The sequence below is a fragment of the Seriola aureovittata genome, chromosome 10 (assembly GCF_021018895.1).
Source record: "Seriola aureovittata isolate HTS-2021-v1 ecotype China chromosome 10, ASM2101889v1, whole genome shotgun sequence".
In the NCBI taxonomy this organism is placed as follows: domain Eukaryota; kingdom Metazoa; phylum Chordata; class Actinopteri; order Carangiformes; family Carangidae; genus Seriola; species Seriola aureovittata.
The window spans coordinates 22,505,841-22,530,992 of record NC_079373.1 but is presented as its reverse complement, the minus strand read 5'-3'; the positions used below and the strand labels follow the sequence as shown (position 1 = coordinate 22,530,992).

At 40.8% G+C, this 25,152-nt stretch overlaps 1 protein-coding gene across 11 annotated transcripts; it reads left to right on the top strand.

Moving 5' to 3' along the window:
• The first annotated feature begins 726 nt into the window (after window positions 1–726).
• Window positions 727–24,534, top strand: cnot1 (CCR4-NOT transcription complex, subunit 1). Of its 11 annotated transcripts, none has more exons than XM_056386593.1 (49): window positions 727–871; window positions 2,487–2,782; window positions 2,909–3,016; window positions 5,570–5,662; window positions 5,930–5,998; window positions 6,187–6,241; window positions 7,200–7,403; window positions 7,486–7,654; window positions 8,088–8,214; window positions 8,686–8,796; window positions 9,007–9,177; window positions 9,381–9,508; window positions 9,848–10,088; window positions 10,271–10,390; window positions 10,736–10,858; window positions 11,012–11,163; window positions 11,370–11,520; window positions 11,747–11,960; window positions 12,292–12,417; window positions 12,924–13,048; window positions 13,222–13,508; window positions 13,593–13,671; window positions 13,817–14,065; window positions 14,206–14,346; window positions 14,435–14,614; window positions 14,818–14,934; window positions 15,036–15,146; window positions 15,372–15,449; window positions 15,673–15,850; window positions 16,454–16,587; window positions 16,749–17,045; window positions 17,202–17,342; window positions 18,152–18,256; window positions 18,364–18,483; window positions 18,744–18,938; window positions 19,042–19,184; window positions 19,315–19,423; window positions 19,592–19,761; window positions 20,076–20,307; window positions 20,400–20,648; window positions 20,768–20,931; window positions 21,132–21,249; window positions 21,379–21,480; window positions 21,935–22,108; window positions 22,341–22,490; window positions 22,613–22,793; window positions 23,070–23,202; window positions 23,317–23,451; window positions 23,618–24,534. In XM_056386593.1, the coding sequence occupies exons 2-49, from the start codon at window positions 2,681–2,683 to the stop codon at window positions 23,694–23,696; spliced, it is 7,140 nt and encodes a 2,379-aa protein (XP_056242568.1). In that variant the 5' UTR covers window positions 727–871; window positions 2,487–2,680; the 3' UTR covers window positions 23,697–24,534. The 11 variants fall into 11 exon arrangements, with proteins under 11 accessions (XP_056242568.1, XP_056242558.1, XP_056242565.1 ...); XM_056386583.1 differs by having other exon boundaries at window positions 13,808–14,065; window positions 16,433–16,587; window positions 22,341–22,514; XM_056386590.1 differs by having other exon boundaries at window positions 5,564–5,662; window positions 11,747–11,948.
• Window positions 24,535–25,152: the final 618 nt, after the last annotated feature.

Genomic DNA, 25,152 nt, shown 5'->3' with positions numbered 1-25,152 from the left:
GTATATAAAGTACAAAGTCCACATGTGAAATGATAAAAAAAAAATGCTTTACCATGTTTGAATTGTAAATCAAAGCAGTTATACATGTATTATTCAAATTGTATGTATTACACTTCCATAAAGTTAGGGGACTTGAGGGAGACAGGGAGAACAAGAGACCTTGGATAGGCCTTTCAAATTTTATAGGCCTATCATACACCGAGGTATTTGCAGGGTTACGAAACAAAAAACACGTTAAATTTTAATCAAGAAAACTGTGATTATTTTTCTTCGTTTTCCATCATCTAGAATTAATGGAATAACTGAATGAATAGATGGCACGGAGATTTGACGAGTTGACGTGGGCTTTTACAATTGAAAGGTGCTTATGACCACCACAAGCACCAGCACAAATAGCTTTGCATTGGTTTGAATGTTTATCATAAGGTGGATCTATAAGTAACGTGAGCTATGAAGTGTGTCATTCTACGTATGATGGCTCTCATATTTAATTTCAACAATCTGGCTTCACCGCCTCACTGTCTGCGTCGCCAACTTCCCGTCTCCAATATGTTCATACGCATATGTCAGATTTTCCATACAGGTACATACATTCTCCCGTCAAGTTTGTTTTTATAGAAGTACACCGTTTTGTGCGTACGCAACGGTTATAAATGAGGCCCCAGGTGTCTACTGGCGAGCACCTTACGTTTGTGTCGCGCGGATAAGCTCACGCACTCGTCTCGAACCGTGAGCGCGCCGCGGCGGTGACAGTCGCCATTTTATTTTGAAAATCAAACAGTACTGGAGGCACAGCGACCCTACTATTTCGTCAAGTTTGCTGTGAGAAACAAGAAGGGATGAACATCTGAATTACTTTCTTGGAAGCACGGTGAGATTTATAATGTATTTTGTAAACAACCGTCGACAGATTTATATATAACACATAAGTAACGATATTTGTACGGAGGATGGCCGTTAGCCACCAGCGCGGGGTAGGTGTATTTCCTGAAAAGCAGCTGTCATATTGGTCACATTAAGAAAGTAATAATTCTTTCATTTAGCCGCATTTCTCGTGCAGTGTAGTTTTCAGTAATTATATTAGTCATATTGTTTCAGGAGACAATATAGACACTAGCTCGGTGAAACGTTTGTGCGTCGTTAAAAGATAGCACTTGCAACTATAATGTTAGCGAATCCATAGACTAGTCGGAGCCCATAGAAATAAGCTAACGTTAACAAGGTTAATGCTAATGTTAGCTGGCAAGATCGCGCAAAACCCATCCGCAATACTCGCGGCCTACAGGCTCACGGCCAAGGCATGTGTAACGGTTTCGAGGTCTTAGTGATTTGTTAGCAAGTCACGCTGGTATGAAAATGTGTATTGAAGCACATAGTTAATTGACTTTTTAGATTCATACACCCCGTCTTGAAACAAGCTCGTGTTGCTGATGTTAGCTTCACGGAAATGCTAATTTGATAGCATTAGCTCGTAGCCTAGAGGGAGTTGGTAAGATTTCACAGAGGTTAACGTTAGCTATTGACCACGGGCAAGTTGTACCGATTAGAAGAGAAATTAATATAGAGCAAAGGCCTAAAGTATGCCATGTAAACGAATACAAGTTTAACGGTTAATGTTAAAGATTGCTTAATTATCCAGTAAACATGTAGGCTAACATTAACTTCAACTTAACCCTAGCAAGTGTTTACCAGCGTCATGGTGATGTTAGCTTAAGTAGTTAGCTAGATGGCCCCACTTGCCACAAGAGTATGGTCACTGACGTTTGTTTTAAATCCATTAACTAACATAGCCGCATATCATTAGGATGTCTGGCTAAAATTATGACTCCGCTTTACGCGCAATAACATGAAGTTAGCTTGCGAGTACTTTACTGCCTTGATTTGCTACCTTAAATTAGCTTGCTCTTTGTCTCAGTGGGTGAGTTTAACTCTATCAATTAGGCATTACAAATTTCTGGTTAATTGTTCTTAGTGCTGTGCACTGCTGTATTGATTGATGATACAGCGGTAGTAATTATGCTATTGTAAGCAGAGAAGTTGGTTAATACGGTGAGCAACCTAACTAGCTTTGAATCCGTGAGCCAGCTATTGGCGTACAGTCGAGGCCTAGTACAGGCTACTGGCACGATGAGTTTATATAACTGTACGATATCTCCGTGAAAATGCTATACTCCCCTGCAAAGGTTTAACTCATACTGTCCGAATTAGTAGAGAAATGTCTGAGCAGCAGACGTGAAAAAACGTTCTTAGTGCACCTCGGGTCTGCCATGCACGTAGGCCTCAAAGCCTGTCACAATATTTTGTGTTGTGAGTGGATGGTAAATATTACCCTGCATGAAAGTAAAACATCAGCATTCTAAGTTTAGTACTTCTTTGTTTACACAGGAATGCCACCCTTTCTGTCTCACGTGTCTTTATTTGTTTGTATTGCAAAATGTTTAATATATGTAAAAAATCAATTATAAACTTTTGTCCTTTCATTACAGATGCTGAACTTGATTTTAAACTGAAGGACTTTACCTAGCACCGGGAGCCACTGATCGGGAAAATCATTTGGAACCCAACATTTTTAACACCTTTTGGGGGGGGGGAGCAGAAGTAACCTATCACTGAAGTGACTAAAGGGGAATAATGGTGATTTTGCGCCGTGCTCGGCCGCCTGCTTCCGCCCCAACCAGCAATGAATCTTGACTCGCTCTCGCTGGCTTTGTCTCAAATCAGCTATCTGGTGGACAATTTAACAAAGAAAAATTACAGAGCCAGCCAGCAAGAAATACAGCATGTAAGTGGTATCAAAGACATCAAGTGCATTATCTGTCAACAGAGATCTTATAGTGTATCAGTGTGAAGTGTATGGAAATATCTCCATGTGTCCACATGTATTGATGTTTTCCCTGTCCTGTCACAGATTGTAAATCGTCACGGTCCTGAGGCAGACAGGCATCTACTACGCTGTCTCTTCTCCCATGTGGATTTCAGTGGCGATGGTAAAAGCAGTGGCAAGGATTTTCACCAGGTAATTTTTGATTAGAAACACATTGATATTTTTTCCTAGCATTAATAGTAGTAAAGTTGCTGCAAAAAATAATAGTGTTTTTATTTAGCAAGCAAAACGGTGTTTCAGGGGCAGCATTTGTTTTTCAGTTTCTTAGTTAAATTCATTTTACAGGTTTCCCATTTACTGTTTGCCGTGTGCACACCACCAGCTGACTGAAAACACATTGATAAAACGCTGAGCGTTTAGAAATAAGAACTGCTTACTGGAAAACCAATAGCTAACTTTTAGAAATGTATAAGACACCCATTCCCGCAAACTTTTTTTTCTTTTAACATATGTTGAAAGACAGCACTAACCATCATGAAACACAGAATTCCAATAAGAAATGTAGCCCTGTGGCAGTATAAAGGCTAACCCAGGTATCACCAATGAATTAATTTGAAGTGATTAAAAGTGACTAGTAATATAGTAATATATAAAGGGGGGGGGAAGTATCAGTTTTAAAATTGTATGAACTGTTCCATAAACTCAAGCGTTTATGTAATAAATACTACTACTGCATAAATGAAGAGATCTATAATGCATAAAAATATCTATTCTTAAACTAGATGAATACAAATAATGGTAAAAAGACAGATATGTTCTAATAAAATATTGAAACATTTTGGCATAATTGTTGTCCTGAAAAAAACAACAATAACAAAGAAACATTTGTCTTAACATTTTCAATTTATATAGAACTATTTTATTCTTTTACACAGCTGCTGCGGTAGTTTCACATCTCCTTTCAAAAGTTTGACAGTTTCACTTAAGAGATGGGATCAAACTACTCTAGCTGGTCTTCTGGAGGCGCAACATTGATTTAAAAAAAAAAAAAAAAATGTTCAGTGAATGAGTAGTTAAATTGTCACAATAACAAAATATTTGTTTTGCATCTCCAACAAACTTTGTGAATTTATCACAACTATTTGATATTTAACCTAGCCCTTATCCCGAAACTGTCCCAGACCGTGAACACATAAGTGTGATTAACATTACCTGAAATTCTTGCCCGTTGTGACTGTAACTGCACTAGTGCCTGCAATGTAGGCAAAGTTTGTGTGGTTGTGTTTTTCCCTAAATAATCAAATTGCCACATTCTTCTTCCAGTTCCTCAAATTCAAATTTACTGACTATGAGATATTGGTAGCTGTCACAAAGTTCACTGAAACCCTCTACAGTTTCACATTAATTTACCAATTGGTCAAATACTGATATCTTGGAGAGCACTGAGCCTGACAAACATCTATATTTCTCTCTTACTCACTAACTTAATAGTCATGCGGTTCTAAGTACAACCATTCAACGTGTTATTAAAATACAGATCTCAGACAAGCTCTGATAAATTGAACTGAGACAATTTCTTTTTTTTTTTGGTCGGGTGGCTATTGTTTAAGTAAGATTAGTCTGCCCGAACAGCATTTTGGATGATTGGATAGCATCAGAAGCCCCTCTCACCCTCATCTTTCCGTCATCGGATAGAGGATGTCTGTACAACCATACTCTGTAACTCTTCAAAACCAGCGATCAGACACCTGTACCCACTTCATCCCATGAAATGCCAGGTGTGCTGAAGTCAGAGATGAGCCAGGCACTAAACTTCTCTCTCTAGCTCTCCTTTTCATTTGTTACACAACTATTTGTGGCACTTTTCATGTGAACAACTGAGTGTAACACTGAATGTTTTCCAAGAGGGACTTTCTGAAAATGTGCATCGTTAACCCTGATTTTGAATAATGTGATGTTACCCCCTCTCACTGTGACGGCTTGCTTTTCACTCCACCTTCCAGTCTGTTTGGTTGGAAAAGCCAGAAGCCCGTTTCCAACATGGCCGGACAGCACATCTTAACAACTAGTTCTGAGAGGCCATAAAGTGGCCCTTATTCTTCCCAACTAGACTAACGAGTGCTCTCCTTCGATTTTAGAGTTGGTGAAAAAAATAGCATTATTAATGTATTAGTTTAAAAATAAAAGCATAACTTGCACAGGTTCCTTCTATAGGATGCTGTCTGTCTATTCAGCAACATTTGAAAACTTTGTAATTTGTACTAAACAGAGAGACGGTGCTTAAATCACTGCATGCTTACAACTGTCCCCCCTGAACTGAATGCATTTACCTCATAGGATATTGATTATTGCACCCATCACCTTTTTATATTTGGCACAGTTTACCCTCACTAACTCCTCGTCCTCTAATCATTAGTGCTCTAGGTTTATGTGTGTTTTCTGTCCTGTTTGTGCATACATCTCAAAAGAGCTTTGTTGGGAAACTTGTATTTCATAATGAATTTCTTTTACTTTACATAAATAGGCAGATTCTTTGGTTTACAGTCTTAATAGTATTTTCATCCCCTTTATGCTCATGGTAGAATTTTCCTCATTGGGTAGACATGTGAGTTAATACTGAAATTAAGTTTCATAACGATTCTTGTTACAGATTTATTGTCTTATTTTGCTCTTCACCTGCCTGTGTTCTCTTCATTCTCTTCTTCTCCTCGGTACATTTTGCTTTTCAACTTGCCCAAGACACAGTTTCTGATCCAGGAGTGTGTGTCGCTGATATCAAAGCCAAACTTTATCTCTACTCTCTGTTACGCCATTGACAATCCCCTGCACTACCAGAAGGTAAGAATTTTCAGTTTAGTGAAGACGTACTACTAAAGGCAAGCATTTAAATACATTCATAGGTTAGAATTAGCTGAATCAGAAATCTGTTTTTATTCATTTCTGGATCTGAAAAAAAAAAATTGCACTGGCTTTCAGTTGGCGTGTCAGGCTGAAACTAACTCAGACATCAACTCAGAAATACATGCATGTACAAACTTATTGCAGGTGTTTATGAATAAGAAAAATTGAGGATTTACATCTTATGTTCATTAAATTGTCTTTCAGAGTTTGAAGCCATCGACCCACCTATTCACTCAATTGAGTAAAGTTCTTAAGCTCAGCAAGGTCCAAGAGGTAAGCCAAGTCTGCAATGGGCATCATTAATTACCAAATTAAAAGGGACAGTGGAGATACAGTTACATAGTTTACATTTTGCAGTTAAGAAATATTGTCACCTGTCATATGTTTGACCTGAAAAGCCTCTTATCTGAAATGGGGAAGCACATTACAAATTATTTTTAATGTATTCATTTACTCCCTAGGTGATATTTGGCCTTGCTTTGCTCAACTCCAGCAACACAGACCTTCGCGGCTTTGGTAAGTAGTTCTGGAGCCTGATGTAATGAAACCTGTAGCAAACATGATCTGAATACCAAGTTATCAAAACAATTTCCACATTAGTGAATCTTTTTCTTGAGGTAAAACTAGGTTGCCACAAACTTTTTTTTTTTTCTTTTTTTTTTTTTTATTGTATTAAACTTTGGCTGAAATTATAAATACAAATAAAAAGGCATATACATGTCCTTTTTGTATCTAAACAAAGGACTTGATGTTTTATGTGTTGTGGGGCATCCAGTTACACAAAACCACAAAATATTCCTGTACTTGCACTATAGGCAAATCAGCATTCTTTAATTCTTAAACTTGTTGATCACAAATGCAAGGCGCCACCCATGGAGGTAGTAGTGGATGATATGGTATGCAGGACATTAGACTCTAAGACTATTTACAATCACCAGTTGGCACCAGGAGCCAAAGATAAACTGACGTAAATGAACAGTATTGATATGCTGAAATATAATTAAATGTCAAGTGCCATCGTCTGCACTTACTCCCAACAGAAACTACAATGAAACGTGTACATGTAATTGGTTAGCATTATGAATAGTTTAACTGTTTGGAATAAAGTCTGTAATTATTAATGATTTTTCATGGATTGTGCTTAGATTGAAGCAAGATTTGAAATTCACCAAACACTTGGAAAGACATGCATTGTCTATGCATGCAGGCCAATGGTGTTAGTGGCAAGAAAGCGAAGGTGTGTTAATTAAGCCTTTTTAAGTTAATGTTGCATTTCATCAAGTTGTGAGAAGGATTGGTAACATTTGGGCACAGCAAAAAGAGGTGTTTGTTTAAATGATCTGAAGTTGTTTAATCACCACATCACTAATCCTAACCCCAAAATTGTGTTTTTGATAAGGGATCATCAACACAGAGAAAATTTCAGAAAAGCAATGTAACTTGTCTTACCTAGTTGTTTTTGACTGTTTTTCAGCTGCGCAGTTCATCAAGCAGAAACTTCCAGACCTCCTGCGGTCATACGTTGACGCTGATCTCGGAGGAAACCAGGAAGGTGGCTTCCAAGACATTGCCATAGAGGTCTTGCACCTACTGCTCTCCCATCTACTGTTTGGCCAGAAGGGAGCCAGCGGGGTAGGGCAAGAGCAGATTGACGCCTTCCTGAAGACACTTTGCCGAGGTATGGTGGATCAATACATATTTCCTCTGTTTTTCCAATGTTGCTGTGCCACAGTTGTTTGTGTAATTGTCTGTTGTTTCAGATTTCCCCCAGGAGCGCTGCCCTGTGGTGCTCGCACCACTGCTGTACCCTGAAAAACGGGACATTCTCATGGACAGGATCCTGCCAGACTCGGGGGAGTTAGCTAAGACCATGATGGAGAGTTCTCTTGCAGAATTCATGCAAGAAGTTGGCTATGGCTTCTGCGCTAGGTGAAATTATTCTTTTAAGCTAAATCCACAATTAACACATTCAAATTTAAAATGCTTCTGTTTGTACAAATCTTTCAGTGCAATGCCACTGAATGCAGAGTAATAACGTGAAAAACCAGTTATGGTGCATTCCGACATGGCAACATTTGGCTGCCAAGGTGCTATTGCATGCATTGTACAAGACTGAGACACTGAATACAGATCTCATAGACACCATTTAGTTTACGATAACATGTTTTTTCTAACACGTTTTACGACAAAAGAAATTGTAAAAATTAACAATCTAAAGGCTAAAAACAAGGTGTTTGCCCAGATTTTGTTCTTTACTATTCTATCCTTTATATCATTTCTGAGTGATTGTAATTAATATTGAATGATGATGATGGCTCATAGTCAACACTGACCTATTTGGCCTATTTGTCTTTGTATCCAGTGTGGATGAGTGCAGAAATATAATCCTCCAGTATGGGGTGAGAGAAGTGACGGCCAGCCAGGTAGCCAGGGTCCTGGGCATGATGGCTCGTACCCACTCTGGCTTAACTGATGGCATCCCTCTACAGGTGAGTTGCTTAATTCAAATTTCTTATTTAATGGAAGGGCCCTGGGCTGCCAAAAGTATTAAGGTCTCTTTGATTCTTTTAGTTTGGTTTACTTGATATAGACTAAAGAAAATAATAACATTTAATTGTAGTTGTAGTTCATATATATTCACACTGACATATTACAACATGGTGCTGCAGGTAGGATATAATGGGTGAAGCAGAGCTTTTTGCTAGAAACGGCTTCATATGAAGATTAACAAGCACGCCTCAGATGTTGTGTGCAGGCTGTGAAATCATAACATTGACCTAAGAGGGACTAAAAAGCTCTCTAGAGATGGAGAGTTGTTTAATTAATGACTGTGTAAAAGGAAAGGAGGAATTCATGATGTCAGTATCAATAATTCAATCATTTTAATATTTGTACTGGGTTCAGTACATTTCAGTACATCAAAGCTTAAAAGTTCTCTTCTTTTGTGTTTTCTCTTACAGTCCATCTCCGCTCCAGGAAGTGGTATCTGGAGTGATGGTAAGGATAAGAATGATGGCTCGCAGGCACACACTTGGAATGTTGAGGTTCTCATTGACGTCGTCAAAGAAGTGGTAAGTGAACCATCAGTTTATTGCAAATAGTTAGCCAAATAGCCATAACTTTTTCTGAGTAATATTTGTTTGTTTTTTTTCCCCAAGTTAACACAGTAGTCTGAGTGTAGTCTCATAAACCTGACACTGAATGTTGCAGAAATTAGTTTTAGTATCGGATTGTTCTCAAAAATGACTGAGGATTCACTTTTGTTTTTCTCTGAACCCTAGAATCCCAACCTGAACTTCAAAGAGGTGACGTACGAACTGGATCACCCAGGTTTTATAATCCGGGACAGTAAAGGCCTGCAAATAGTGGTGTATGGCATTCAAAGGGGGTTGGGCATCGAGGTGTTCCCTGTCGATCTCATCTATCGTCCATGGAAACACGCAGAGGGACAGGTAACTGACCGATATCTTCCCCAGCAGGATGATGTGATCCTAAGTGTTTAATTGTAGTGGCAAAGTTGAAGGGAATATTTTGCTGTCAAAAATAAGGGTAAAAAAACTAATGCCAATAAAGGAATTCATTTGTGTCTAGACACAGTGCAGTTTGTGTGGTTAAGGTGGATCTTTGTGTCTAACTACTTTGTTTCTTTTTTCAGCTGTCGTTCATTCAGCACTCCCTGATGAGCCCAGAGGTGTTTTGTTTTGCTGACTACCCTTGCCACAATGTGGCCACTGACATCCTTAAGGCCCCACCAGAGGATGACAACCGGGAGATTGCCACATGGTAATGAGCTTGTAGTTTGTCTTATTTTTCCTTACTAGGTACAAGTTTTGAAGTATTCAGATTTTCAACATTCATTTATTTTCAGTTTTCATACATTGTATTTAGCTGCATATTTGAAGCAGCGCCTTGTATCATGTGATAGTGTCATGTGATAATAAATATCCACATTAGCAAGCAGGGTTTCCCTTAGCCTGTTATGGTGGAGGCATTTTTGACAAACTAAATGCTATTCAGTCCTTGAGTGGTTACATCACTTAAAATGAAATAGGATGCCTTGCTGGTTTGAACCTTTTACTGCCGCTATAATGTGTTTGACTGAGTGTCACTAACTCTTAACAGGAAAAGTCTGGACCTGGTGGAGAGCCTGCTAAGGCTGTCTGAAGTGGGTCAGTATGAGCAGGTGAAGCAGCTGTTTAGCTTCCCAATCAAGCACTGCCCAGATATGTTAGTGCTGGCATTACTGCAGATCTCCACCTCCTGGCACACACTGCGCCATGAACTCATCTCTACCCTCATGCCCATCTTTCTGGGCAACCACCCCAATTCTGCCATTATCCTGCACTACGCCTGGCATGGACAGGTTGGTGTTTGAATCTGTCTTATCATTAATCTTTGGTGATTTCATGTTAAGAGGTCATGTTTTTTCTCTTTTCCTTTGGTACTTTCATTATTGGTTGTCTTGATTATTTGTCAGTAAGTTTTGTGTTTTTTTTGCCTTGGTTATATACTTTAAAAAAAAAAACCTGTTGGTTCTCTTTCCAGGGACAGTCTCCCTCCATCCGTCAGCTAATAATGCATTCTATGGCTGAGTGGTACATGAGAGGGGAGCAGTATGACCAAGCTAAGCTGTCACGCATTCTGGATGTGGCCCAGGACTTGAAGGTTTGTCAGAATAGACTAATCATTGACATGAAGATCCCTTTGAATCTTCAACATAAAGCAGAAAATAATTAGGCAATAGCGTCAAAGCACACAGGACTGTTACACTGAATTTGTTCCGCCATGTTTTTTTATGATTTACAATTTTTAAGCAGCATTTCATTAGAAAACACAGCTTATAGGTTACAGGGACATACTATTTATCCTGTGAAAAGAAGTGTACAAATGACAGATGATGTGAGATTCAGTGATGCTTCTTATCCTTAGTGTTAGTAATAATTAGTAATAAAGATGGGATAGTGATTTTGTTCTATCTTCAAATACTTACATAAGTTTTCTTTTCTCCAGTCTCTATCGATGCTGCTGAATGGTACTCCATTTGCCTTTGTTATTGACCTTGCTGCACTTGCCTCCCGCCGTGAATACCTCAAACTTGATAAATGGCTGACTGATAAAATAAGAGAGCATGGGGTATGTCTTTCATCTAAAGTCATTCAAGTACATTAATTCTCAAAAATCAATAAGCCTGTTAGTTTTCTTGTTTAACCCATTGTGTATTCAATATATTACCCTAAGGACATTGTATTTTACAATAATTTTGTGGTGTTTGTTTGTGTGTGGCAGGAACCTTTTATCCAGGCGTGTGTGACATTCCTGAAAAGGCGCTGCCCATCCATTATGGGGGGTCTGGCCCCAGACAAGGACCAGCCTAAAAGCGCCCAGCTGCCACCAGAGACCTTAGCCACCATGCTGGCCTGCCTCCAGTCCTGTGCAGGGTAAGAGGCGATTTAGCTTTGTTTCCCTTACTGTAATTAATTAATTTTCCCCGGCGCATTTGATGGTGTGTTGACCACAAAATACTTTTTTGAGAACAATATTGAAACTGAGTTTGTAAAGAACTACTGATAAAGACACCATTCGTGCTATTGTATACCTCCTTTTTTTAAAGATTTTTTTTTTTTTTTTTTTACTTCATCCTTAGGAGTGTGTCCCAGGAGTTGTCTGAGACCATCCTGACCATGGTTGCCAACTGCAGCAATGTAATGAATAAAGCCCGGCAGCCGCCACCAGGGGTAATGCCGAAAGGACGTGCCCCCAGCACCAGCAGCCTAGATGCCATCTCACCCGTACAGGTAAACTTTGAAATGCCTTTTTAATGTTAGAAATTGATGGCAACAAAACTGCCTAAAAAACATAAAATATAACAGATTACACTGATATCTTTGTCATATTGTTATATTTTAACTTTTTAATATATCAGTGAACATCATGGATATGTTGCTCAAGCATCCTCAGGTTTGGAGAGTGTCTGGTGACTCTCCCCATCCCTGCCTTATCAACTTTCTCACTCTTCTCTAGGTGGACCCTCTTTCTGGCATGGGTTCCTTGAACTTGGGGGGCACAGCCACCTCCCACACTCAGAGCATGCAGGGTTTCCCAACCTCACTGAGTTCAGCTTTTAGTAATCCCCAGTCCCCAGCCAAGGCCTTCCCACCACTCTCCAACCCAAACCCGAGCACACCATTTGGGGGCATTGGCAGCCTGTCCTCGCAGCTCCCTGGTATGGACTCTGGTACTATGCTATTTGATTATCTTCTTTTTAGACAAACATAAGTTCACCCTGAATATGCAGGTCATACATCAAAGCCATTTGATTCAGTCCTCTTTTGTTTTTGTGAGAAACAGTTAGTAGTTACACCTTACAGCTTAAGTAAACTGACAGGTTCAGATCTGTAACTTCATAAGTTTATATCATGTGAAATCCAGTCAAAAGGGACCAGAGAAACATTTTGTAAAGGGTAAAAAATTTGTCGAAACATCCTGCAGGATCACATAGGGTAGTAGTTCAGACAGTGAAGGGGAGGTGTGGATTGAAATGACTGAAGTGTTGTTTTCACTTCTAGGTCCCTTGGGCTCAGGCATCGGCTCTGGTATTGGCTCGAGTCTAGGGATGCCAACTGTAAGCACCGACCCATTTGGCACCAGGAAGATGAGCACACCAGGCCTGAATCCACCAACCTTTCAGCAGAGTAAGATGAAGGCCTGTAAGTGGTGGTGGTAGTGGTGTGACTGAGAGCCCCGCCCTGCGCTGCTCAGCACTGTATTTCCTCTGCAGTGATAATGATTATTGTCTTAATTGCTCATTTATTTCTAGTGCACCTTAGTGTGCTACACCAATACGGTTTTCAAGTCCTTACCAAGAGCTTTTAAAAGACTCAATTTGTACATCTTCTAAACATTTAGGTGACTTAACTTTCTTTTTCATTTCATGTCATATAACTGATAAAACGTGTTTATCGTAGAGGAAATACAGATCAGTCTTCCATTCCTTGTCTGCTTATGCTGACAGCCCCACTTTAGTGTCATTTGTTTCTCTTAAGCATGAAAAAGAGGTCTAACTTGACTTGATCAGTTGGAAACCTTTTTTGTGCGTGATGTATCACTTGACTGCACAATAATTATCATCAGTGTATAAATTACTTGGCCCATGCTGCACCAGCATTGTACTAAATGTGATGTACCTCTCTTCTCCCAGCTGACCTTTCTCAGGTGTGGCCCGAGGCAAACCAGCACTTTAGTAAGGAGATAGACGATGAAGCAAACAGTTACTTCCAGCGCATCTACAACCACCCACCTCACCCAACTATGTCTGTGGATGAAGTATGTAGTGATGTTATTCATTTGTTTCTTGTTGAAATACAAATTGACCTAAGATAAATATGTGCATACTTTGTGGGAATTATTGGCCACCATTGATTAGTTTTACTCATCAATATTCTAAATAATGTTGCTGCTCTTTAAAGCAACTAATCTCCCACTGCATTATTGTGTAGGTACTGGAGATGCTTCAGAGGTTCAAGGATTCTACCATCAAGCGGGAGCGAGAGGTGTTCAACTGCATGCTTCGGAACTTGTTTGAGGAATACCGGTTCTTCCCCCAGTACCCCGACAAGGAGCTGCACATCACTGCCTGCCTTTTTGGTGGAATTATTGAGAAGGGTCTTGTTACATACATGGCCCTGGGCTTGGCCCTCCGATATGTCCTTGAAGCCTTAAGAAAACCGTATGGATCTAAAATGTATTACTTTGGAATTGCTGCCCTAGATAGGTTCAAGAACAGGTAATGACATTATTTCTGTTGTAAAATCAATATTAATATAACATCAGTCATCTTGTGTCGAGCTAACATATCTTATATTTCTAGACTAAAGGACTACCCTCAGTATTGTCAACACCTCGCTTCAATTGCCCACTTCTTGCAGTTCCCCCATCATTTACAAGAGGTAATCAGGTTTCCTTAATTTATTTCATTTTTGTTCACCATTCTTAAAGTCTTAGTTTGTCCCGGCACTGATGAAAGAAAGGGCTTCCCAAATACAGATAAATTAAATCTCTCGCTCTGCACCTTTCAATATCCTGTGTGTGCAGTATATCGAGTATGGCCAACAGTCACGGGACCCTCCGGTGAAGATGCAAGGCTCCATCACCACACCTGGAAGTCTAGCACTGGCACAAGTTCAAGCCCAGGCCCAGTCACAGCAATCTGGTGGTCCCAAAGCCCCACAGCAAGGTCAGCCCAGCACCCTTGTCACCACCACCACGACCACAACAACAGCAGCCAAGACCACCACCATTACAAGACCAACGGCTTCTAGCGGCTTCAAGAAGGATGTGCCTGTGAGTTTGACTTATGACCGAACATCCGAATATGTTTGTTGTCAGTGCTTTACAATTGGTTTGTTTTTCTGCATGGGAAAAAATATACAGTATTTAGACACCAGTTTCAAATATTTAATTGTTCTTGCTCCTACCTGCAGCCATCCATAAACACTACCAACATTGATACCCTGCTGGTGGCCACTGACCAAACAGAAAGGATTGTAGAGCCTCCAGAGAATGTCCAGGAGAAGATTGCTTTTATCTTCAACAACCTTTCTCAGTCCAACATGACACAGAAGGTAAAGGGACACTGACAAAACATCACTGTATCTCAAGAACCTTAGTAGTCAAATAAGGCTTCTTTTGAATGGTATCTCCTGCTTCCAGGTTGAGGAGTTGAAAGAGACGGTGAAGGAGGAGTTTATGCCCTGGGTGTCTCAGTACCTAGTGATGAAGCGTGTCAGCATTGAGCCCAACTTCCACAGTCTGTACTCCAACTTTCTGGACACGCTCAAGAACCCGGAGTTTGTAAAGATGGTTCTGAATGAGACTTACAGAAATATCAAGGTAAAACAGTGGCTCAAGGGCTTCAAAATCTTCAAAAGAGCAAACATTTTGTTCTTTATTTGCTACCTACTATAAATAGTTTTTGAGTGTTTTGCCTGCCAAATACTTCCCTAGTATAAAATATTTCTCAGTAGCCCTTTTCACACATGATACATCCAACATTGCACAATACTGACATGTCCCTCACATCTTTTTTTTTGCAGGTCCTCTTGACCTCAGACAAGGCAGCTGCCAATTTCTCTGATCGCTCCCTGCTGAAGAATCTGGGCCACTGGTTGGGCATGATTACACTGGCCAAAAACAAGCCAATCCTCTATACAGTAAGATTTTGTGACAAGTTTGTTGGCTCTGTATAATTTAGTGGTGGGTCTCCTGTCACATTTTTGAGTTGGTTAAATTTATTTTTCCACCTTTTTCCTAGGATCTGGAGGTCAAGTCTCTGTTACTGGAGGCCTATGTGAAAGGCCAGCAGGAGCTACTGTATGTGGTTCCTTTTGTGGCCAAAGTTTTGGAGTCCAGTCTACGTAGCATGGTGAGTAACACAGGTGTAGGCTGAGAGACATCCATGCGATTTGGGATTACCTCATACCACTGCCCATATAAGATAATGTAATGTTTACTTCAGACAAAAATATTGTGTTTTATTATTTCCTCAAACATAGTGAATAGAAGAATGAATGTATCTGATTTCACCATTTGATGTTCCTTGGATTCTTTATGGTGATTTTAACCAATGTATGTTTCTTTGATCCTGTAGGTTTTCAGGCCCCAGAACCCCTGGACTATGGCCATCATGAATGTCCTTGCTGAGCTTCATCAGGAACATGACCTCAAGGTAATAGAATACTCTCCCTAGTAGCCATTTAAACCCAAGCAGCAGACTGTAAGTGCAGTCCATTGAAACCATAGTAAAGAGGCTCACAGCTTTTTTCTTTTTTAACATTTTTGGTTTGGTGCGAGTTATGCCCTTCTGTTGTTACATAACAGTAATATATTAACAGTAATACTAGTAGACAAGTGTAAAATTATTGCTCACATTGTTCTCTTGTTTATTGCAGCTGAACTTAAAGTTTGAGATTGAAGTTCTGTGTAAGAACTTGTCCCTGGACATCAATGACCTGAAGCCAGGAAATCTGCTTAAGGACAAGGAGAAGCTAAAGAGCTTGGAGGAGCAGCTATCCGCACCAAAGAAAGAGGCAAAGCCCCCAGAGGAGATGCTACCAGTTTCTACCACAGGTGGATGCTCCATATTTGTTCAGTTTTTTGATGTTCTTCTTAACCTTCAACTACATCTGAACTATTGCAGTTTTAAAGCTATGTGCTTTAACTTTGCCTTAGGCAATGATAATCAGTTAAAAACTAAAAATATGAATGTATACTGTTTGCCTTTTTATGCTTTGTAATAATCCTGTGTGACATGTATTGAGCTGTGGTTCAGAAGTATTAACTTCATGTGAAAACAGAACTGCAGTAATGACTCTCGTCCCAAATGATTGAAGAAATTAACCATTACCCTTCTAAAACTATTTAAGTCTGGCATAAACCTAAGATAATCTTTATTAAATTTGATTTTGAACATGAGGTTAATAATTCACATATCAGTATCTTAAAAATGTGTGATTTTCACTGTATCACCTACCCCTGTTTTGTTGTATCGGCTGTCTTTTTCTCTGAAGTTCTTTTTGAACACGCTGAGAAGAACTTAAGAGCTTAGTGTTAATTGTTTTTGTCACTTGTTTGCTTGCTTTCTGTTAATGTTGTCTGGACAAGCTGCTTTTTCTTGTGATTTTAATCAAACTAGCGTTTTGTGACCAACAGGAGACTTTGTTCCGTTTGCAGCTCCTCCCTCAACTCCAGCTGCCACCACCACCACTTGCACAACCACCGGGCCCCCCACCCCACAGTTCAGTTACCATGACATCAATGTGTATGCCTTGGCAGGCCTGGCTCCACACATCAATATAAATGTCAATGTAAGTATTGGGAACCTGCAAATCCCTGGCAGAAATGTTAATGAAGTCAGTGCACCACTTAAGACACACACCCTCTCTTTCATCTTTTCTTTTCTTCTTTAATTCTTTTGATTGTAATCCCTTTCTTGACTTTTCTCTAATGCTCCATCTCTTCTCTTCAGATCCCTCTGCTACAGGCCCATCCTCAGTTAAAGCAGTGTGTACGTCAATCAGTAGAGCGAGCTGTTCAGGAACTAGTGCATCCTGTGGTTGATCGCTCTATCAAAATTGCCATGACAACCTGTGAGCAGATTATTAGGAAGGACTTTGCCCTGGATTCGGAGGAGTCCCGCATGCGTGTCGCTGCCCACCATATGATGAGAAACCTGACTGCAGGCATGGCCATGATCACCTGCCGTGAGCCCCTGCTCATGAGCATTGCCACCAACCTTAAGAACAGCTTTGCTGCTGCACTGAGGGTAAGCTGAAAACCTCCAGAAAGGTTTATGTCTTCAATTGCTAGTGCTCCATAAAATATACAGAGCTTTATTTGCCTACACACCCATCCTCCCTTCTGTTTGTCTGATAGTTTGTATAATTCCTGCTTCTTTAACTTACTCTGTTTATTCTCCCAGGCACCTACCCCCCAACAGAGGGAAATGATGGAAGAGGCTGCAGCACGGATTGCTCAAGACAACTGTGAATTGGCTTGCTGCTTCATTCAGAAAACGGCCGTGGAGAAAGCTGGTCCTGAAATGGACAAGAGACTAGCAACGGTGAGACTTAAAGAAGACCAGCACAGCAGCTGGAAATGCATTTCTGATATCAGCTGTGGCTAGTGTCCCCTCAGAATGAAATGTGTGAAAATGAATTAAGCCATTTTCATGATCAACATTAGTTGAAAATAATTATTTATAAAAATCTATAATTAGTGCCAGCCCCAAGACAGAGTGTTAGTCAAAGTTAAGTTTTTACAACTACGAATATTGATGCGTGATATACCGATACTAGAAAGGTATTGCAATACCCTGCTGTTAAAAACTGTACTATACCCAATTTTATCAGTACCCATACTTAAAGAATGACTCTATTTAATAAGAGCTGTATCTCCTGAGTTGTGTTGATGTGTGACAGTGGAGCAGAGTGTCTGTAGAGCCTTCTGCTTCCACTCTACATGAAAGCAAAAAAACAATAGGCGCAAATACCAGTGCTCTTGCCGACCGTTCACGGCTTGTTGACAAAGCAGATGCACAAAGCGAAATATGGCAATATTTTGTTCACTCAGATATGTAAGCAAAATATTTAGCGAGGTCATGTATCAAAACTCATAAATTTAGTGTTGTGAGAGCACTAATTCAGAACTATGCATGTTGCTCTTGACGGGGATTTTTATTGCCACCATGACTAAAAGAAAAAGTTTGCCAGTACTGTCTTTAGAGGTAAAATCCTCTGCTAGGATGCATGAGGATTTCACAAGTAGTGTTAATTGTATAATTTTCATTATCATCTTTTGTGTTTAAGTTAAAATATATTTTGCTTTGAAGGAAAAGTGCCAGGTTTATTAATCAGATCTCTACTCTTGTAGGAGTTTGAGCTGAGAAAGCATGCACGCCAAGAGGGACGGCGTTATTGTGATCCCGTTGTTCTGACTTACCAAGCTGAACGTATGCCTGAGCAGATCAGACTCAAGGTAAGATCACATCCAGTCATGCAAATAACAGAGATGTATCCACAGACTGATGACGGTCTTTGGAGGCTTTTTTCTGATAAGTAACAAAATGCATGTCCGTGTTGTAGGTGGGAGGAGTGGACCCGAAACAACTGGCTGTATATGAGGAGTTTGCCAGGAACGTTCCAGGTTTCCTACCCAGTAATGATCTCTCACAGCCCACTGGATTCTTGGCTCAGCCCATGAAGGTGAGTTTTTTTTCTTCTTCCTGTTACACCCCAAACTAAACTGTTTACAGTGCTTATCAAAAAACAATTGTTTATTTTTCAGATTTTTGCCAGTCTTGACCAAAAGCAAACAATTACCCTAACAGTAATAAAATAAAACAGCCAACACTTAAACTAAGTGCTTCTTTTTTTTCCAATGTCAAGAAATTTGAGTCACAGATGGGTATTGCCGTTTTAAACCCACACAAATGAATTCCATCTTTCTATATTTCTGTTCACAGCAACAGGCATGGGCCACAGATGATGTAGCTCAGATCTACGATAAGTGCATGGCAGACTTGGAACAACATCTTCATGCCATACCTCCTGCCCTTGCCATGAACCCCCTGACCCAGGCATTGCGCAGCCTGCTGGAGGCTGTGGCTTTGGCCAGGAACTCCAGGGATGGCATCGCTGCACTTGGCCTGCTGCAGAAGGTAGGACAGTTACTTTTATGGCTGCAGTTAAGTCTTTAGAAATGGTGAGAGAATTAATTTGTGTTAGCCTGTGCTTTGCTAAGTTGGTTTCTCTATCTTCCAGGCTGTGGAAGGTCTTCTTGATGCTACTAGTGGGGCTGATGCTGACTTGCTGCTTCGCTACAGAGAGTGCCACCTGCTGGTGCTTAAAGCCCTGCAGGATGGACGTGCCTATGGACCACAGTGGTGCAATAAGCAGATCACCAGGTGAATCAGGACACATTTAATTTCAAATTGTTACTCCCTGTGGTGCATGACACAAGGTAGCTCCATAAATGGGATAGTTTGTAATAATTAGTTGGCGTTTCTAATTCGCATGCTGTGCTTGTGTTTACAGGTGTCTGATTGAATGTCGTGATGAGTACAAATACAACGTAGAAGCAGTGGAGCTTCTGATCAGGAACCATCTTGTGAATATGCAGCAGTATGACTTGCATCTGGCACAGGTAAATAGTACACACTTTGAGTATCCTACAGTTATTAGTTAACATCAGCTCGTTGTTATTCCTGCACCTTGATCAGGAGATTTGTGATTCAGTTGCTCATGTGTGTGTGTCTAGCCAAGTAAAGCTTCAAGTGCCATTACTCTAATGTCAGTTTTTGTTTTCTACCAGTCAATGGAAAATGGATTGCACTACATGGCAGTTGCATTTGCCATGCAGTTGGTGAAGCTGTTGCTGGTGGATGAACGCAGTGTCAGTCATGTCACAGAGGCTGATCTGTTTCACACAATTGAGACTTTAATGAGGACCTGTGCACACTCCAGAGCCAACGCACCCGAGGGGTAAAGAACTAGTACAGTGATAAAACATGTTTTTTTCATTTGTTGTATCTATAGACCACAAGTTTCTGTTTCAGAATATGGCTACATTGATGGCAGGAATAGTTAGAAGCAACACTGACCCTCTTGCATAGCAAACATTTTACTAGATTTCTTGGGTCGCATCGAGTCTAATCCACGTAGTGTTTACCAGTTCATTGTAGATTTTCTGATATTTCGAATTTTGCCCAAGACTTAGTAGTGTATGTGCACAGACCCTTTTAGTTCCCGAATTCAATTGTTTTTTAAAACTGTGTTCTTTTTCTCCTGATTCCCAGTCTTCCCCAGCTTATGGATGTTGTTCGCTCCAACTATGAAGCCATGATTGACCGGGCCCACGGTGGACCCAACTTTATGATGCACTCTGGGATTTCACAGGCTTCAGAATATGATGATCCCCCAGGCCTGAGGGAGAAGGCAGAGTACCTCTTGAGGGAGTGGGTGAACCTCTATCACTCAGCTGCCGCTGGCAGGGATAGCACCAAAGCATTTTCTGCCTTTGTTGGCCAGGTAAACACTCAGTTATCACTTAAGTAAAAATGCTCAAAAACCAGGACTTTCCTCCTCATGTTTACCACGTCTTCCCTCTTTTCTTTCTCCAGATGCACCAGCAGGGTATCTTGAAGACAGATGACCTGATCACAAGGTTCTTCCGGCTGTGCACAGAAATGTGTGTGGAGATAAGCTATCGGGCACAGGCTGAGCAGCAGCACAACCCAGCAGCCAGTGCAGCCATCATCAGAGCCAAGTGTTACCATAACCTGGATGCCTTTGTGAGGCTCATAGCCCTGCTGGTCAAACACTCTGGAGAGGCCACCAATACAGTGACAAAAATCAACCTCCTCAACAAGGTACAGCAACATGACATACATAAAAACAGACATTATAAGGTGATGTATTACACACACACACACACACAACGCCCCTTGGACCTGGTGTAATTGATTCTGACTCTACATTCTGCCTCTAGGTGCTGGGTATTGTAGTTGGGGTGTTGATCCAGGACCACGATGTCCGTCAGACAGAATTCCAACAGCTGCCATACCACCGCATTTTTATCATGCTGCTGTTGGAGCTCAATGCCCCTGAACATGTCCTGGAAACCATCAACTTCCAAACCCTCACCGCCTTCTGGTAAGACATCCACGTTCAACAACCACATCTGAACAGTTGAACCTCCCGCTGAGGAACTGTTCTGTTTGTAGGTCAAAATGATGAATGGCTAGTGCTGAAATTGTCCCCAAAATTCAGATGTTTTGAATGTTTTTTTTTTTTTTTTTGTCTGTAAGTTACCTGCACTTTGATTTGGATTTAATTTTTCATTTCATCTGCAGCAATACCTTCCACATCCTGAGACCCACCAAAGCACCCGGCTTTGTGTACGCCTGGCTGGAACTCATCTCCCATCGCATCTTCATTGCCAGGATGCTAGCGCACACACCACAGCAGAAGGTACACAAGAATCTAATTTTCACAGACTTTTAAAAGCTTACATTCAGTATTGTTCAGAGACACATCTTGCTGCTTTCCCCGTCTTTGTGGTTTTTGATTTTGATCTAATTGACTCGTGTTGTCTTCCAGGGCTGGCCCATGTACGCACAGCTGCTGATTGATCTCTTCAAGTACCTGGCCCCTTTCCTGAGGAATGTAGAGCTCAACAAACCTATGCAAATCCTCTACAAGGTGCTCTCTCCTTTTTCCTTAGTAACAGCTGCCTATATCAGACAAGTTTGACAGTTTCTGCCCATTTTTTTGTTTGATTAACCTTGCACTGAAACATGGCATTGTAGATGACTTATGATAAATTAAGTCATTAATCAATAATAAGTACTTTTTTCCAGTCAGTCAACTTCTGACTGAAACGGTCAACAACTGACAAACACAGTGAAGTGCAATATACTGCAATACTTTCTTTTGTGATACCTTGATAGACCAATGCCAATATAATGACACTTGATTGATGACTGGCTGAAGAATGTCTGACTTATTTAGTAGCAAGTATTACATCAAGTGTTTTTAGCAGTGTCAGTTTTGTGGTAAATGTGCAGATGTTTCCTGTTAAATAATAAATGTTTTAACAAATCGTGAAACTCCTGTCTTTTTTTAAATTTTTTTTTTTTTTTTTTGGCTGTTTTAGGGCACACTGCGAGTGCTCCTGGTCCTGCTGCATGACTTCCCAGAGTTCCTGTGTGACTACCATTATGGTTTCTGTGATGTTATTCCACCGAACTGCATCCAGCTGCGAAACCTCATCCTCAGTGCCTTTCCACGCAACATGAGGCTCCCTGACCCTTTCACACCTAATCTCAAGGTAGAGTCTCTCTCTCACTCTCACCCTGTCTCTCACTCTGAGATCAACAGTTGATTACACACTCGGTGACAGCTGCCTCAAAGTGTGGTGTAGATCAGCTGTTTGGTAAGCGTGGTGGGCATTTCCAGCCTAAAGTCTGGTGTGTTTTGCTTTGTTTGAACATTGATTACAAGACTAGCAATTGATCTAATAAGTCTGTCCTTTATCAACCCCCACCCCTCTCTCTCTGCAGGTGGACATGCTGAGTGAGATCAACATCGCTCCCCGTATCCTCACCAACTTCACAGGCGTCATGCCTTCCCAGTTCAAGAAGGATCTGGACTCGTACCTGAAGACCCGATCACCGGTCACTTTCCTGTCCGAACTGCGCAGCAACCTGCAGGTAGGCAGGCATCTATTCGACGATGTAATTGTTACAAACACCACCTACAGTCTCAAAATACTTCAATTAATGTCAATGCAATTTTGTATTCAACTTTTTAATTTTTATTTTTTGTGTCCTAGGTGTCCAATGAGCCAGGAAATCGCTACAACATCCAGCTGATCAATGCTCTAGTGTTGTATGTAGGCACACAGGCTATTGCTCACATCCACAACAAGGGCAGCAGCCCCTCCATGAGCACGATCACTCACTCTGCACACATGGACATCTTCCAGAACCTGGCTGTGGATCTGGACACTGAGGGTAAGGGAGCAGCAAACAAAATGTATCAGTTTTCTGTCAAATAATAGATGAGCAGTCGGTCAGCACTAAAACCTTCAGGCTGTCTTCCTATACCATCTGTAAAGACAGTTTGACATTACCTGGGACCCTGTGTGGGTTGCAGGTACATTCAACATTTCACAGTCTCTAAAGCTCCAGTGTTACTTAGTAGAAGCAAGTTTTTTTTGTTGAAGATTTGAGAAATTCTGCAATAAAGCAGACAATTCTGATCAGGTTTCTGCTGTCATATCTTCTCAGGACGTTACCTGTTCTTGAATGCAATCGCCAATCAGCTGCGATACCCCAACAGCCACACTCACTACTTCAGCTGCACTATGCTCTATCTGTTTGCTGAGGCAAACACAGAGGCCATCCAGGAGCAGATCACCAGGTGAGTCTGAGTGACTTTATCATTTCAAAAGAAGGAATACATCCAGCTATCGCCGAGTTGAAGTTAAGTACAAGTGCTGCTAGTTAAAACGTTGCCCCTCACCCTCCCCTCCAGGGTTCTGTTGGAGCGGCTGATAGTGAACAGGCCTCACCCATGGGGTCTCCTTATCACCTTCATTGAGCTGATCAAGAATCCTGCCTTCAAGTTCTGGAGCCACGACTTTGTGCACTGTGCCCCTGAGATTGAAAAGTAGGTTCCCTCTTTGTACTTGTACTTAATACAGGAACTGCACAAGAATAAAACTCATTGCTGTTTTATGGAGAATGTTGATTATAATAAAGAGATAAAGTATTGTCAGCTTTAACTTCGACTGTTCTGCTGATGTTAATGTCTTATCCCTCCCCTCTGTCCTCAGGCTGTTCCAGTCAGTAGCCCAGTGCTGCATGGGACAGAAGCAGGCCCAGCAGGTGATGGAAGGCACCGGTGCCAGCTAGCCTGTGCACCAGCCAGCTCGTAGCCCTTGGGAGAGATGCCGCGGCCTTGACCCACTCCCCCACCACACACATGTTGGCACTGGATAAACTGGCAACCACAGTCATTTGAAATGTGGCTGAAAGGACTACTGCTCACGGATCTAAAGATTAGATTTTTGTTTATCCCTTTGGGGCTGAATTGAGAAGGAGAGAATGGGTTGGGACATGCTGTTTAATATACTTTTTTGATGCTTTGATGTAAATATTGAAAAAAGGGAGAACGGGAGAGTAAATAAGTGGAGAACAATTCACATGTCAAATAAAATGTATCCTGACATGTAAAGACATCTTAACATATTTTCACTCACTACCAAAGTCCTTGGTTTGCTTCTCTCCACACAGATCCTTTTTTTCAGACCGTTTTTGTTTTGATTTCAGAGGCTGAATGGTAGATGATTGAAGAAAAAAGCTGCCTGCTATTTTCATTTGATTCCTTTTTATCCCTGAGTGGGACAGGAAGATGTAGTTTAGTCTGCCAGGTGGGGTGGGGGTCTGCTCCTGGTGTGTTGGTGGAGACAGTTTGCTGATGGTTTGTCCAAACTGGCTCTGGACGTCTCTCCCTGGCACTTGTAAAATTGTGCAAAGTGATGGTGACATCGTATCTTGACAATTTGTACAAAGATCCAAATTGAAGAACAACAATAGAAGGACCAATACAGCCCATTTTGTAACATTTTGAATGTTTTGTAAATGTATTGGTCCATGTGTTGTATTTTGTAGTCCTTTCTAGTTTGCCTTTAGTTCTTGCTACTTAACTGCAGTATGCATACATACAGGAAATAAAGCATTCAAACTGCAATGCATCTGTGTTCTTTTAGGACTACAAAAGTAAGATGATGTTGCTAATATATCAGGTGTTTCGATTACAAGGTATCTTCTAGTATCTAGAAAACCAACATTCATATAAAATACTCAGATTTCCAGAGTCGGGTGCAGGTCACACTTAAATATTTGCATTGAGTGAAGGTTTTATATCTTGTTTTTATTGGAAAATGTGAAATGTTCTGATTCATGTACATCCAGAGGACTGGATTACCTGCCAGTGCTCCTATGGTTACAAAACCAGAAAATGTTAAATGCCAATAACATGTACAGTTTTGAAGCTGTAGGTTATCCAGTGTTAACAACCAACCAATATCTACAGTGGTAACTTTTAAAAAATTTCTATACAAAATGTTTTCAATAATTCTTTAGCTTGTTTGCTGTATGTCTATAGCAAATTCTCATTTGCATATGAGTTTGTTTTTTTTTTTCTGAGTTGATCTTGGAGTTTTGTAGACTCCATGTCCCAGTCTGAGGACAGATGTGACGTGGAGACACTTGTCTTTCTGATATGAAGGTGGGTGTGTCTGAGTGGTTTTCCCCTTGCAGATGAATTTTCATATTTAGCAAAAAGATGGTTGCAGACCAGAACAAA